Source organism: Carcharodon carcharias, chromosome 9, assembly GCF_017639515.1.
Source record: "Carcharodon carcharias isolate sCarCar2 chromosome 9, sCarCar2.pri, whole genome shotgun sequence".
Classification (NCBI taxonomy): domain Eukaryota; kingdom Metazoa; phylum Chordata; class Chondrichthyes; order Lamniformes; family Lamnidae; genus Carcharodon; species Carcharodon carcharias.
The window spans coordinates 52708658-52721619 of NC_054475.1; the positions used below are offsets into that span (position 1 = coordinate 52708658).

Genomic DNA, 12962 nt, shown 5'->3' on the forward strand with positions numbered 1-12962 from the left:
TTCCAGCCAGCATGGTCATGGGCTTAATGGCCTTCTGTGCCATAAATCTATTTCTACCTACATGTGACTCCAGCCATGTTACATGGAACCCTCAATATCCAGCCTAGCCATTGCATAACTACTGTCTTCAAGTCAATCAAGGCACAACAAAACTCAATCACCCATAGCTAGAGAATCTTGGTTATACTGGTAATTTCCTCAGTGCCAGAGTGCCTCATGATTAATTCAAGATTTAAGCAAAGTTAACTTCATGGTTATGAGGATTAGGCTCTTCAAGTGCTTCAGGTGCTCTACATGGCATGGGATTGAGCCAGAGACTTGATAGAAGCCAATCTCACTAAACATTAACATTAGCTCTGAGCAGTAATTGAAGCTGGTCAGTGACTTCATGTGTATACAATGAATGGCTAGAAGCTCATTTGGGCTAGATACACTTTTCAGACTGCCTTAAGTCTAGCACTGCAGGCCAGAGACCTGGCTTCACAGATCATATCACCCTGGACTGAAACCTGTACAAATAACAGTGCAGCCTGGACCCCAAAATAAAAACCTCATCAGCTTCATGATCAGAACTTACAAACTGCTATGAAGTGGTTTCTCCCAATTGAACAGCAAGGCACCAAATGCTGAAAAACATTTTATTTAAAATATACAACAGCATAGAGCACTCAGTAGAGGCGCTGAGGCTTGCCCATACTGCTCTTGATGTATAGGGCACGCACATTCTGCCAGTTCTTCTTCAGCAGTGAAACTAGGAAGTTGATGGCCAAATGAATGTTGTAGACCAGTTCCTCTTCAGTCATCTTAATGTGGCCCACTGCAACTGCCAAGCACAGGACCTGGGAGGGGAGAAGACATGATTAATTTCTATCAGCAGTTCAGACTGACCAATTCCCAAACCACCAGCACAGCTCCAAGCCAGGGTTCAAATTAAAGTTAAGCCCAGGCAAGCAACATTCAAAGACACGTGACTGAAATGCTATGTTCCCCAAAGCTAGTGAATTACTGACCACTACATTTTCCATAGCCTTCAGTCACCAACTCAAGGTGGTCAACACCAAAGTTGTGGCCTGCTGGGATATGCACCAGTGCTGTGCATTTGATTATTGACATCACTCGCATGGCATGGTCCACCATTTCCAATCAAAAGCCTCCCAGTCACTACCTCTCCTGCCTTGCCGCTGTCACCATTTCTCTCCCAGAACCTGCAGCGAGGCAGTTTAAGGGGGAAAATGGTTAGTCAGAAGAGGCAGTCAGCTGGAGACGGGAGACAAGTTAAGATTTGTTATTTAAGACTTGGTATTGTCAAGCATATAGTGTAAAAATTGTTATTCCACACATCAACACCAATAAAATTGTTTCCAATGACACAAATGGATAATTTTATTTTATGCCTGAAGGAATAAATATGCTTAAGATACTAAAAGGCTACTCAAAGTTTTGCAGCATTAATTTTTTTTATTTGATTTCATAACAAATGAATATCTTAAGTGCAGTGTTAATTATCCCTTGTTTTAATATTCTCTTCCATACCTATGGCAACTTTTAAAAATATCAATATAATGTAGAATGCTATCAATTGGTGCATTCACCATGGCAACACCTCTACCAGAGTCCACTTGTCATCACTCAGTATAAATTGCTTTCCCCTTATATTGGCATCCTTGCAAACTGTCCTGATGAGTGCAAAACAAAACTTCAACATCTCTTTTTCAGCAATACCCAAGTTCTATGCTACCAAACAACTATAATGTAGATGTTTTTGTTTCCACTGTCAGCACACATTATCCTGATGTTGGTGCACATAAAATTCACTTTGTACATGGATGGAAAAATTAGAGGCAGCATTGGTCATTGCCACTTCACATTTACAACTAGCACACCACATATTTGCTGCAGCCAGCACACCACTAATATGAAAATACCATTACAAATCATTTGGTTCTTTAAACGTCCAGGTATTGTCAAACCAGTTAGCATTAGCCTTTACAGTAAAGCGTCCAAATGCCCCACTATATCACATTCTTTTTCCTTCCTAATCACTTACTGTACCTGCATATTAACTTTTGTGATCCATGTACCAGGACACCCAGATCCCTCCAAAGAGTTCTGCAATCTTTCCATTTAAGTATACCACTTTCTATTCTTCCTAGGAAAGTGGATGTTCACATTTTCCCACATTATACGCCACTTGCCAAATGTTTGCCCACTCAGTCTATAAAGGAATATAGAAAGCAAAGAAAGCAAGTTGTCAAGAGGACAACCTGACTTTGTGCCATCAGCAATTTTAGCTACAATAAATTCATTCCCTTCAAGTCATTGATATAGATTGCGAATAGTTGAAACCACAGCACTGATCCCTGTGACACTTGCAGCTTGACAACTTGAAAATGATCTATTTCCTGTTCGCTAACAAATTCTCTTTATCCATGCTAATGTGTAACCCACAATTGTGTAATAACCTTTGTGGGACCTTACCAAATGTCTTTTGAAAATCCAAGTACATCACATCTACAGGACCCCCTTGTTGCTTCCTCCAAGAATAGTCAAACATTATTTCCTTTTCACAAAACCATATTGGCTCTGCCTTATAGGGTATTTAGAAAATCACAATACTATTACCTCCTTAATAGTGGTTCTAGCATTTCCCCTATACTAGATGTTAGGCTAACTGGTCCACAGCTTCCTGTTTCCCTCCTTTCTGGAAGAAGTGTTGTATTTGAGGTTTTCCAATCCACTGGGACCTTTCCAGGATCTAGGGACTACTCACCAATACTGTTACCAGGAATGCCATTTCATTACTGGTGAAATCTATGAAATATACATAATTCAAACTTTCCATGGCAATACAATCAAAAGACCTGTGTATAGATCATTCACAGCCATAAGCCTGATCCCCACTTAACAGGGAACTGAATCTTGATCAGATTGGATTCCTCTGATTGGTTCCATTAAGTTACATGCAAGCAGTTTAATTTTAACCACCAGAGTAAATACACACCTTTTTCATCTGGAACTTGATGGTCGATTTGACTTCATCCACTTTGGTTAGCATGTTTTCATTGTGAGTGAGGAGAGAGGGGAATTTGCCAGCCTTGTTCAGACCAGGACCCAGAATACGAGGAATCTGCTTAATAAGGGACTCTGAGGCAAGGAAAGCATCATACTTCTTTGCTGCAAAGTATTCAAAATTGAAGTGTTTAGAATTATAGAATAGTACAGCAAAAGGAGGCCATTCACCCAACAAGTCTGTACCAACTCAATCAGTTGGTCCCACTCCTACTTTTTCCTATTTCACCTTATTTCTTCCCTTCACATATTTATATCCAATTTTCATTTGACAGCTACTACTGAATCCATATCTACCACCCAAGGCAGCAGTTCACCATCACCTCCTTGAGGGCAATTAGGGATGGGTAGTAAATACTGGCCTTGCCACTGACACTCATCCATCAATGAAAATCAGGAATTTATCTTTATGGATGCACTGTTTACAACTGTTACAGTAGCTGTGATCAAATGACACTGCTTTGCAAACAGGCAGCAACTGAAGGAGATGGGCTGTAAATACTTGGGAGCTGAAAACCTATTATGCATTGTTATCTCTATGCTTTAATATATGTGTACAGATGAACAAAGTAATATTTTAACCAGCTGCAGCTCTGTCAGATTGAAACTATTTAGAGCACAGATTAAACACTGGAACATCTCACTAAAACCTTTTCAGTGTTCACAAGTTAGAAGTGTTTTCCCTGGTTAAACAAACAATTCAACTCCAGTTCCAACACCTCAAGAAATGATACTTTTCAGATTATAGAATTATGTAGTTAGAAGGCATAGCATGAGCCACTCAGCAGAAAAGCTGCTTCTGTTCTCTGAAAAAACAGAAAACAGTACAAAGCTGAGATAAAACAAAGATAATGACGACAGAGAGTGCTGTCAGAGTCTTCAGTCACCCTCTGGCCTACAAGTGTCTGGCAGGAGTTAACAAGTGGCACCCAGCATGAGATGACCTAAAAAGATGACCTCAGCTAAGTGGTAATGGGGAAGTGACAACTTTGGTACTGTCCTTTGGTCACTGGCCAGAGCTGTTCAGACAAGTGATCAACATAAACCAGTCCTAGAAATATTAAATGGATGCTCAGGGGTTTAAGGGGAAGTCCTCGTCAGGCAGCTGCCTTCTTCAGATGGAAGACTGGAGAAGGGCTTCCTAGCACCTTGATTAGTTCAAGAACCACTGTCACTGGCTGTATGCTTTTCTTGTCTATTTAAGGTATGCATTAAGAAACAGCAGATTAAATATTTTTATTTAATACATATAGGATCTATGATCTTTACCACATTTTTTGGATGTGACTCCCAAACTCACCTAAACATTACATGCCCTCAAAGCCATATCAGTAGTTTAAATGAGTGAAGAAAGTTGTCAGCATAACCAAATCTTTCTGGGCTCTGATTAAAGGTCATCAGCCTGAAACGTTAACTGTCTCACCACAGATGCTGCCTGATCTGTTTGTAACACAAGTATTTTATTTCAGAACACACCAAGTGCTCTTGGATGCTGACAAACTTAGTGACCAGGGAACTGATTTTGACAGTTAGCTACACAACACACCTTAAGATTAGATAGATAGTGTCATCATGTAGACCACTAGGATCAATCTCTCAATGCCAGATATGACAATGCTCAGTGCGTGGCAGGCCTGCCTGCTGCACAGCAGGCCAACACTTGATTCATTTCCCCTCTGTCTGGCTCAGTGCAGCCTTCAACTACATGTGTCCCAGCAAGTGCTGCTTAGCTTCTGCTTGGAGGGGGAATGGAAGTGCCAAGTAATCTGGAGCTCCTTGCAAACAAATCCACAGCATCCATGAAGGACAACAGTCCCCATATACTGCACCAGGCCTCCTAAAACCAGCCTTCAGCTTAACCAATGCTTACAAACCAAGACCAAAGAAGCCACTTCAATCTTGATCTGCACTGCTTCCAAGCAATCAACAATGCACAGCCCCTCTAAGGACCAATCAAAATGTCCATAGCTTCATTAATTAGCATATATGGAAATGTACACCACTAATATTACCTCAATTTTAGAATGCACTTTCAGAATCCAAAACCATAAAGTTCCCTCTACCATCAAATAAGCCTCAGACTAAGCAATACAGAACTCCTTAGGGACAAGTGTAAAGCATGGTTAAGCCCAGCATCACCAAATCCCTCAAGAGCAGCATCCTGGATACCCAAGGATAGTTCAATTCTGCAAAGTGCCGTAATGAACACCCTCAAAACTCACCAAGCTTCTTGACCATCTTTTTGTTTTTGTTCAACTTCTTCAGAGCTTCAATGTCCATGTGAGGGAGGTCAGCAGCCTTTGCCTCATCACAGTGCTGCTGGTCTCCAAGCACGCATATGGAAAACTTAGGCCGAGGGGCGCTCTTTAGCCTAGACAAGCACAGCAGAGAGTCAAACGTCAGGGAAACAATTGAAACGGAGATCATTCTAGGGGAGCTTCTCAAGTGCCTTACCCTCGATGCTGGCTTCTCAAGCACTTTATCCACCAGCAACTTACTCCTTACAAATGTTCGGCAGGATTAGCAATATTGCCTCACCTAGCCTCCCCTCATGTTTTAAGACCCAGGGTGGGGGTCCGTCCAAACCCCTTACAGGGCAGAACTACCCATGTTTTTCAGTATCACAAGCTGTACAGGAGGACTTGAATTGTTCAAACAAATCCAATTCCTATTCTACAGCTTATGCACTGAGAACTGGGTTGAGCAATAAGAAGTCGAACCTGACAGTGCCAGAGAAACGCTTGTCCTTCTGAGGGTCATAGTTCTTTAGACTGATCTGCAGCTCCACAGTCTCCAGGAACCTAAAAAGAAGACACTCCCATCAGTTGTGCAGACCACATTACATCAACCTACCAGAAATACTTGCAAACCTCCAAACTTACTCCAACCTCCTAACATTCTTTTGTTCCTGGGATGTGACAAGGCAGCATTTAGACCATAAGACATAGGAGCAGAAATTAGGCCATTCAGCCCATCGAGTCTGCTCCGACATTCAATCATGGTTGATAAGTTTCTCAACTCCATTCTCCCACATTCTCCCCGTAACCTTTGATCCCCTTACCAATCAAGAACCTATCTATCTTGGTCTTAAATACACTCAATGACCTGGCCTCCACAGCCCGCTGAGGCAATGTATTCCATAGATTCACCACTCTCTACGGACATCCTAAGCCACAATGAAGTCATTAATATTCAACCACAAAGCATGGAATGGAATCACAGGATGCAAATAAAATATACCTGTTATCAGGATTTGTAATAACTAGTAAAGTTGCTTGAAGGCAATGGCCAAGGTGCCAAGTATTGATACATTGTGTTGACCATTTGTCCATGTAAAGCTGGAAAGAGCAAGTGACATGTGCAGACATCCAGATCTGTTCTTGAACCAGCCTTTAAGGATCCCCTCTAGCACATACACTATTTTCCCCATAACCAGTGCCCCACAATGCAAGAATCCCTATCAGAGAAGAAACATAAACTTGAAGACAAGGGCAGAAAATCCTTTTCTGCATAAACATCTAATCAGACTGAACTTAATCACTGAGAAATACAACACTGCTCCAAAAACGTTTCAATGTTTATGAAGTGCATCGTCATGTCTACTTATAACAGATACAAACTGCTTACACTCCACAAGTGCCCATCCTACATTAAGACATTAGGCACTTATGATAGACTTACTTGCGAGGCTTCTGTTGGGATCCCTGAAGGACCTCACGGACAGCTTCGTACAGGGTATCGCGAGAGACTTTGCTGCTGCAAAGCACAAAGAGAAACCACCAGTTAAATCCTCAAGCACACAAATTCATCCATTTAATTTTCAAGTGTGCCCTGTCATGTGTAGGCAAGGAGCCTGCCCTTGTATACCAGGTCATTTCACAACAATTCAATAGGAGTGATCAAAACTCAAGATGGGTTTCGAAGGGTCATGAGGACTCGAAACGTCAACTCTTTTCTTCTCCGCCGATGCTGCCAGACCTGCTGAGTTTTTCCAGGTAATTCTGTTTTTGTTTTGGGTTTTTAAAGGATGGTCTTCAAGGTGAGGGGATTTCAGGTCATGGGGCAGGCCACTGAAGACATCATTTCCAGCAGGGAAACAAAGGAATGGAAAATGAACAAGTACACATGGAGTTGTGGGGGAGGGGGAAGAACTCAAATCTGCAAGTCAGGATAAGGCTAGGGCACAGTGATGTGAATTTGAAACTGGAGGCTTTGGCTATTGGGAGTTAAACCAGGAATAATGGATGAGTGGGATATGATGGAGGGCAGGATATACTCAAAAGATAATCATAAAACACTAAGCACAGGAAAAGGCTACTTGGCCCATCACATCTGAACCAACTGAAAAACGAGCCACCCAGTTTAATCCCACTTTCTAGTATTTGGTCTGTAGCACAGATAACAGCACTTGAGGCGCTTATCCAGGCACTTTATAAACAAGTTGAGGGCTACTGCCTCTACTACCCTTTCAGGCCATTCAGTCCATTTATCCAGTTCAGCCACTGGATTAAAACAGAAAATGCTGGAAAAACTCAGCAGGTCTGACAGCATCTATTGAGAGAGAAACAGAGTCCACACAACTTTTCTTCAGGGCAAGTAGAGCAGACTCAAAACATTAACCCTATTTCTCTCTCTCACCCCAGATGCTGTCAGGCCCGCTGAGTTTCCCAGTATTTTCTGTTATTACATATTTCCAGCACCGCAGTATTTTGATTTTCTCTCATCCACTGGATTCAGTTCAGAGCTGATCTGTACCTTAACTCCACCTACTCATTTTTTATCCAATATTCCTCTCCCAGGCTGTTATACATAACAGTGTAACTTAAATCTGAACAACTCCATTTGCAGCTTTACAGGTCAGGAAGGCCTGTGCCACACTTCCCAAGTGCCAGTGTCATTGAGGGTTTAACACTCCTCGCTACCTGCGAGGAATGGCACATGCGCACAACCCCCTCCCCACAGCGGGCTCAGTCACGTGATCTGCCGGTTAGCCTCCCCCTGCCGCGATGCCGGAGACTCCGAGTGACGGGAGAATAAATCTGACCACGCTTCATCGGCGGGGACTTTGACATCCCCGCTCCAGCAACTCGTCTTTAAGGTGGTTGTGAGTGCCCTGCCGTTAGCCACTGGTTGGTAAGGTCGATGCAAGTGGCGGATGGCAGTAGATTGTACAAAAGGCCCAGAGCCTGCTCTTATCCTCTCACCTCATTATGTCAGTGACTCCGGACAAAGAGGCCCGAGTTCCGGAACTGACGCCTTTTATACCCATCCCAGCCCCGCAGAATCTCGCGATGGTGACCGTGACAAGCTTGCATTATTCGTTTCTCTATTTTAATTTAAAATAGCGGGTTTGGACATTTATTTCTCATGTTATAATGAAGAGACCGTTTCATCATAAAATTATTTCTAGCTGTAAATTCCTTTGCTGCTTTATTAGTGCAACAAGTATTCCCGTCCCCCATCTATGGTCGCCCCTTCAGAAGGGCCGGGGTTTTTAAATATTGCAGCCAATTGACAGACATTCAAATACTGATTTTTAAATAGAATCTAAAGTTTAAATCTAAAGTAGTCTTAACAAATAGTTGAAATGGTTTTCCAGTTTACCTTATAGCTACTGAATTTAAATTTTTACTCCTTTATATACACAGGGTATTAACATATTAAAATGGCATATCAGTTTTCTCCGCACTCAGTGCCATGCGCTGCCATATGAACACACTCGACCTCTTCCTCCAGCAGCTCACCCTATCTCTAAGCTGTCCTTGCCCCCAGTTTTATTTTATTCTTCGTCTCATCCGACACCTTAACAAGAAACTTTGTCTCTTTCTTTCAGGTGCAAAGGAACGCAAACTCCAACAACTCATCAACACCAACGCCCATCCAGAACCCTCCACCCCTGCCCGTCCCTCTGACTCCATCCCGTCTTCCAATCCCAGCCCTTGCTGTGTATTCACCATACCCCCTGACCTTCCCCTCCTTGATGCTGAATGTTCAGTGCTCAGCAAAGGACTCAGTTTCATATCCTTACGCCTTCCCTCAATGAATTCCGGGCTTGGCATGATGCTGAACTCTTCTTCCGCCACCTTCGTCTCCGTGCTCACTTCTTTGGGCAGGAGTCCTCCCCTCATTCAACCGATCCTTTTACCCGCCTCCAATATTATCCCTCCACCTGGATCTCTCCCTCTGGATTTTTACCTGCTCTTGATTTTTGCATTGAGAACTGTCGGCGTGACATCAGTCATCTCAATTTCTCTGCTCCTCTTACCCACTCTAATATGTCTCCTTAACTTGCCACACTCCAACCCTGGACTTTGTCATCAAACCTGCTGACAAGGGTAGTGCTGTTGTTGTCTGGCACACTGACCTCTACCTCGCAGAGGCTGAGCGCCAACTCACAGACACAGCCTCCTACCTCCCCCTGGACCATGACCGCACCACCGAACATCAAGCCATTGTTTCCAGGAATGTCACTGACCTCTGCTCTGGAGATCTTCCCTCCACAGCTTCCAACTTCATAGTCTCCCAACCTCGGACGGCCTGCTTTTACCTCCTACCCAAAATCTACTAACAGGACTGGCCCATCAGACCAATCGTGTCAGCCTGTTCCTGGCCTTTGGAACTCATTTCTTGCTATCTTGACTCCATTCTCTCTCCCCTTGTCCAGTCGCTTCCCACCTACATCCACAATTCCTCTGGTATCCTACATCATATCAACAATTTCCAGTTCCCTGGCCCCAACCGCCTCCTCTTCACCACAGACGTCCAATCCCTCTACACCTTCATCCCCCACCAGGATGGTCTGAGGGCTCTCTGCTTCTTCCTTGAACAGAGGCCCAAACAATCCCCATCCACCACCACTCTCCTCCTTCTGGCTGAACTTGTTCTCTCACTGAACAATTTCTCCTTAAACTTGTTGCACTTCCTCCAAATAAAAGATGTGGCCATGGGTACCCGCATGGGCCCCAGTTATGCCTGTCTCTTTATGGGTTATGTGGAATATTACTTGTTCCAATCCTACTCAGGTCCCCTCCCATAACTCTTTCTCCGGTACATCGATGACTGCCTCGGTACTGTTTCATGCTCTCGCCTGGGCCTGGAAAAATTTATTAATTTTGCTTCCAATTTCCACCCCTCCATCACTTTCACATGGTTCATCACTGACACTTCCCTTCCCTTTCTTGACCTCTCTGTCTCAATTTCTGGCAATAGACTATCTACCAATATTCATTACAAGCCCACCGACGCCCACAGCTACCTCGACTACAGTTCCTCACACCCTGCTTCCAGTAAGGACTCCATCCCATTCTCTCAGTTCCTTCACTTCCGTCACATCTGTTTCCATGATGCCACTTTCCAAAATAGTTCTTCTGACATGTCTTCCTTCTTCCTTAACCGAGGTTTTCTACCCACAGTGGTTGACAGGGCCCTCAACTGTGTCTGGCCCATCTCCCGCACCTCTGCCCTCACATCTTCCTCTCCCTCCCAGAACCATGATTGGGTCCCCCTTGCCCTCACTTTTCACCCCACCAGCCTCCGCATTCAAAGGATCATCCTCCGCCATTTCCGCCAACTCCAGCATGATGCCACCACCAAACACATCTTCCTCTCACATCCCCTGTTGGCATTCCGTAGGGACCGTTCCCTCTGGGACACCCTGGTCCACTCCTCCATCACCCCCTTCACCTCAAACCCCTCCCACGGCTCATCCCATGCAACCGCAGAAGAAGCAACACCTGCCCCTTTACTTCCCCCCTCCTCACCGTCCAAGGGCCCAAACACTCCTTTCAAGTGAGCAGCGCTTCATTTGCACTTCCCTCAATTTGATCTACTAAATTCGCTGCTCCCAATGCGGTCTCCTCTATATTGGAGAGACCAAACACAGACTGGGTGACCGCTTTGCAGAACACCTTCGGTCGGTCTGCAAGCATGACCCAGACCTTCCTGTAGCTTGCCATTTCAACCCCCCACCCTGTTCTCATGCACACATGTCCATCCTTGGCCTGCTGCATTGTTCCAGTGAAGCTCAACGCAAACTGGAGGAACAGCACCTCATCTTCTGATTAGGCACCTTACAGCCTTCCAGACTTAATATTGAGTTCAACAGCTTCATTTCATGAACTCTCTCCTCCATCCTCATCCCTTTCTGATCCCCTTTTTTCTAATTATTATTATATATTTTTTGTATATATCTTTTTCTTTTCCCACCTATTTTTATCATTATTTTAAAAATTTATTTCCATCCGTTGTTTTATCTCCAACTTTTAGCTAATTTTGATCCCCTCCCCCCACCCCGCACCCACTAGGGCTATCTGTCACTTGCTCGTCCTGCTTTCTACCCTTAATGTCACCATTAGCACATCCTTTAGATAACATCACCACCGTCAACACCCCTTTGACCTTTTGTTTATGACATCTTTGGCAATCTCTCCTTTACCTCCGCCTATCACTGGCCCTCTACCCAGCTTCACCCGTCCAACCCCCCTTAAACTGTTTATATTTCACCACATTTTTATTTCTCTTTAGTTCTGATGAAGAGTCATACGGACTCGAAACATTAACTCTGTCTTCCTTTCCACAGATGCTGTCAGACCTGCTGAGTTTTTCCAGCAATTTTTATTTTTGTTTCAGATTTCCAGCGTCCGCAGTATTTTGCTTTTATATCAGCTTTAATGCCAGTGTTAAATATTGTTTTGAAAAGGTTAAATTTTTGTCTCACTATCAAAAAACTATGATAAACTAACTCCATGAACCAGTCACTTTTCCACCCTTATGGCCAAATTCAAAGGGAGCAGAATTTATTGTCTCAGAGTTTGAATTATAAACCTTGATTGTTTATTTTAAAAGGGCTAAGTTTAATAAACCAAACAACTACAGGCTGGTAAGTTTGACCTCAGAGGTGGGAAAGCTTTTAGAGACCATAATCCAGGACAAAGTTAACAGTCAGTTGGACAAGTGTGGATGATTTAAGGAAAGCCAACAAGATTGGTTAAAGGTAAATTGAGTTTTTTGATGAGGTAACAGCTAGAGAAGATTGAAGAGGGTAATGAAGTTGGTGATGTATGTAGACTTCTAAAAGCATTTAGTAAGGAGCTCCAGATCATAGGCTATTCAGCAAAGTTGATACCAATGGAATAAGAGGGAAAGAGGCAACATGGATACGAAGCTGGCTGAATGCAGGACACAGAGAGTAGTGTGTTTCTTGGACTGGAGGAGTGATGGTCCTCACCACTTCTTGGTCTACCCAGGCCAGTTCCGTTTGTCATCTACCTTTCAATCATGCTCATGTATGCATCAAACTCCTCAGCATACAGTACACATTGAGTTCAGACAGATGGCAGCCTCTTCAAGCTGCAAAGACGCAAGGCTAGCACATAGATACAGAACATAGTGAACTGTCATTTGTTGATGACTGTACTCTCATAGTATACACTCTGGAGGACATCCAGCAACTTGTTGACCACTTTTCCCAAGCCTCAGAATGCTTCAGCCTCACAATAAGGATGAAAAAGACAGAAATTTTGTGACAACCTGCCCCTGGCCACAAACTTCAAGATCCTAGAGTCACAAACAACAATATCTCCCCCCCTCCGCCTCCACCACCATCTCTTCAACTCAGTTCAGAGGTTCTGCTATCTCTCCAACAACACCACATTGGATGATGAAATCACCCAAGACTGGCAAAGTCAGCATTTTGCCCGCTCACCCACAGGCTATAGGCAGAGCATGGAGCTTGTCACAAATCAAAGATCAAAGTCTACCATGCTGTGCTTGCCACATCATTTCTCTATGGCTGTGAGGTAAGTACAACCTACCAATGTCACATAAAACAACTAGATGCACTCCACCTCAGCTCTTTAAGATCAATCTGCAACATTAGATGGGAGGAGAAAATT

At 43.7% G+C, this 12962-nt stretch overlaps 1 protein-coding gene across 1 annotated transcript; it reads right to left on the reverse strand.

Moving 5' to 3' along the window:
- Nucleotides 1–624: 624 nt before the first annotated feature.
- Nucleotides 625–8325, reverse strand: rpl10a (ribosomal protein L10a). Its single transcript, XM_041196029.1, has 6 exons — nt 8274–8325; nt 6751–6825; nt 5790–5870; nt 5292–5440; nt 3002–3174; nt 625–839 (listed from the first exon to the last, which is right to left on the reverse strand). Exons 1-6 carry the CDS (start codon nt 8276–8278, stop codon nt 669–671), a joined length of 654 nt encoding a protein of 217 aa, XP_041051963.1. The 5' UTR covers nt 8279–8325; the 3' UTR covers nt 625–668.
- Between the last annotated feature and the right edge of the window lie 4637 nt (nt 8326–12962).

Bases quoted from the DNA above. Each gene is read 5' to 3' on its own strand.
- rpl10a (XM_041196029.1), bottom strand. The intron at 5,871-6,750 runs GTAAGTCTATCA...TCTTCTTTTTAG, and splicing joins TCCCAACAGAAGCCTCGCAA to GTTCCTGGAGACTGTGGAGC. The intron at 840-3,001 runs GTGTGTATTTAC...CTCCCCTCCCAG, and splicing joins TCAAGTTCCAGATGAAAAAG to GTCCTGTGCTTGGCAGTTGC.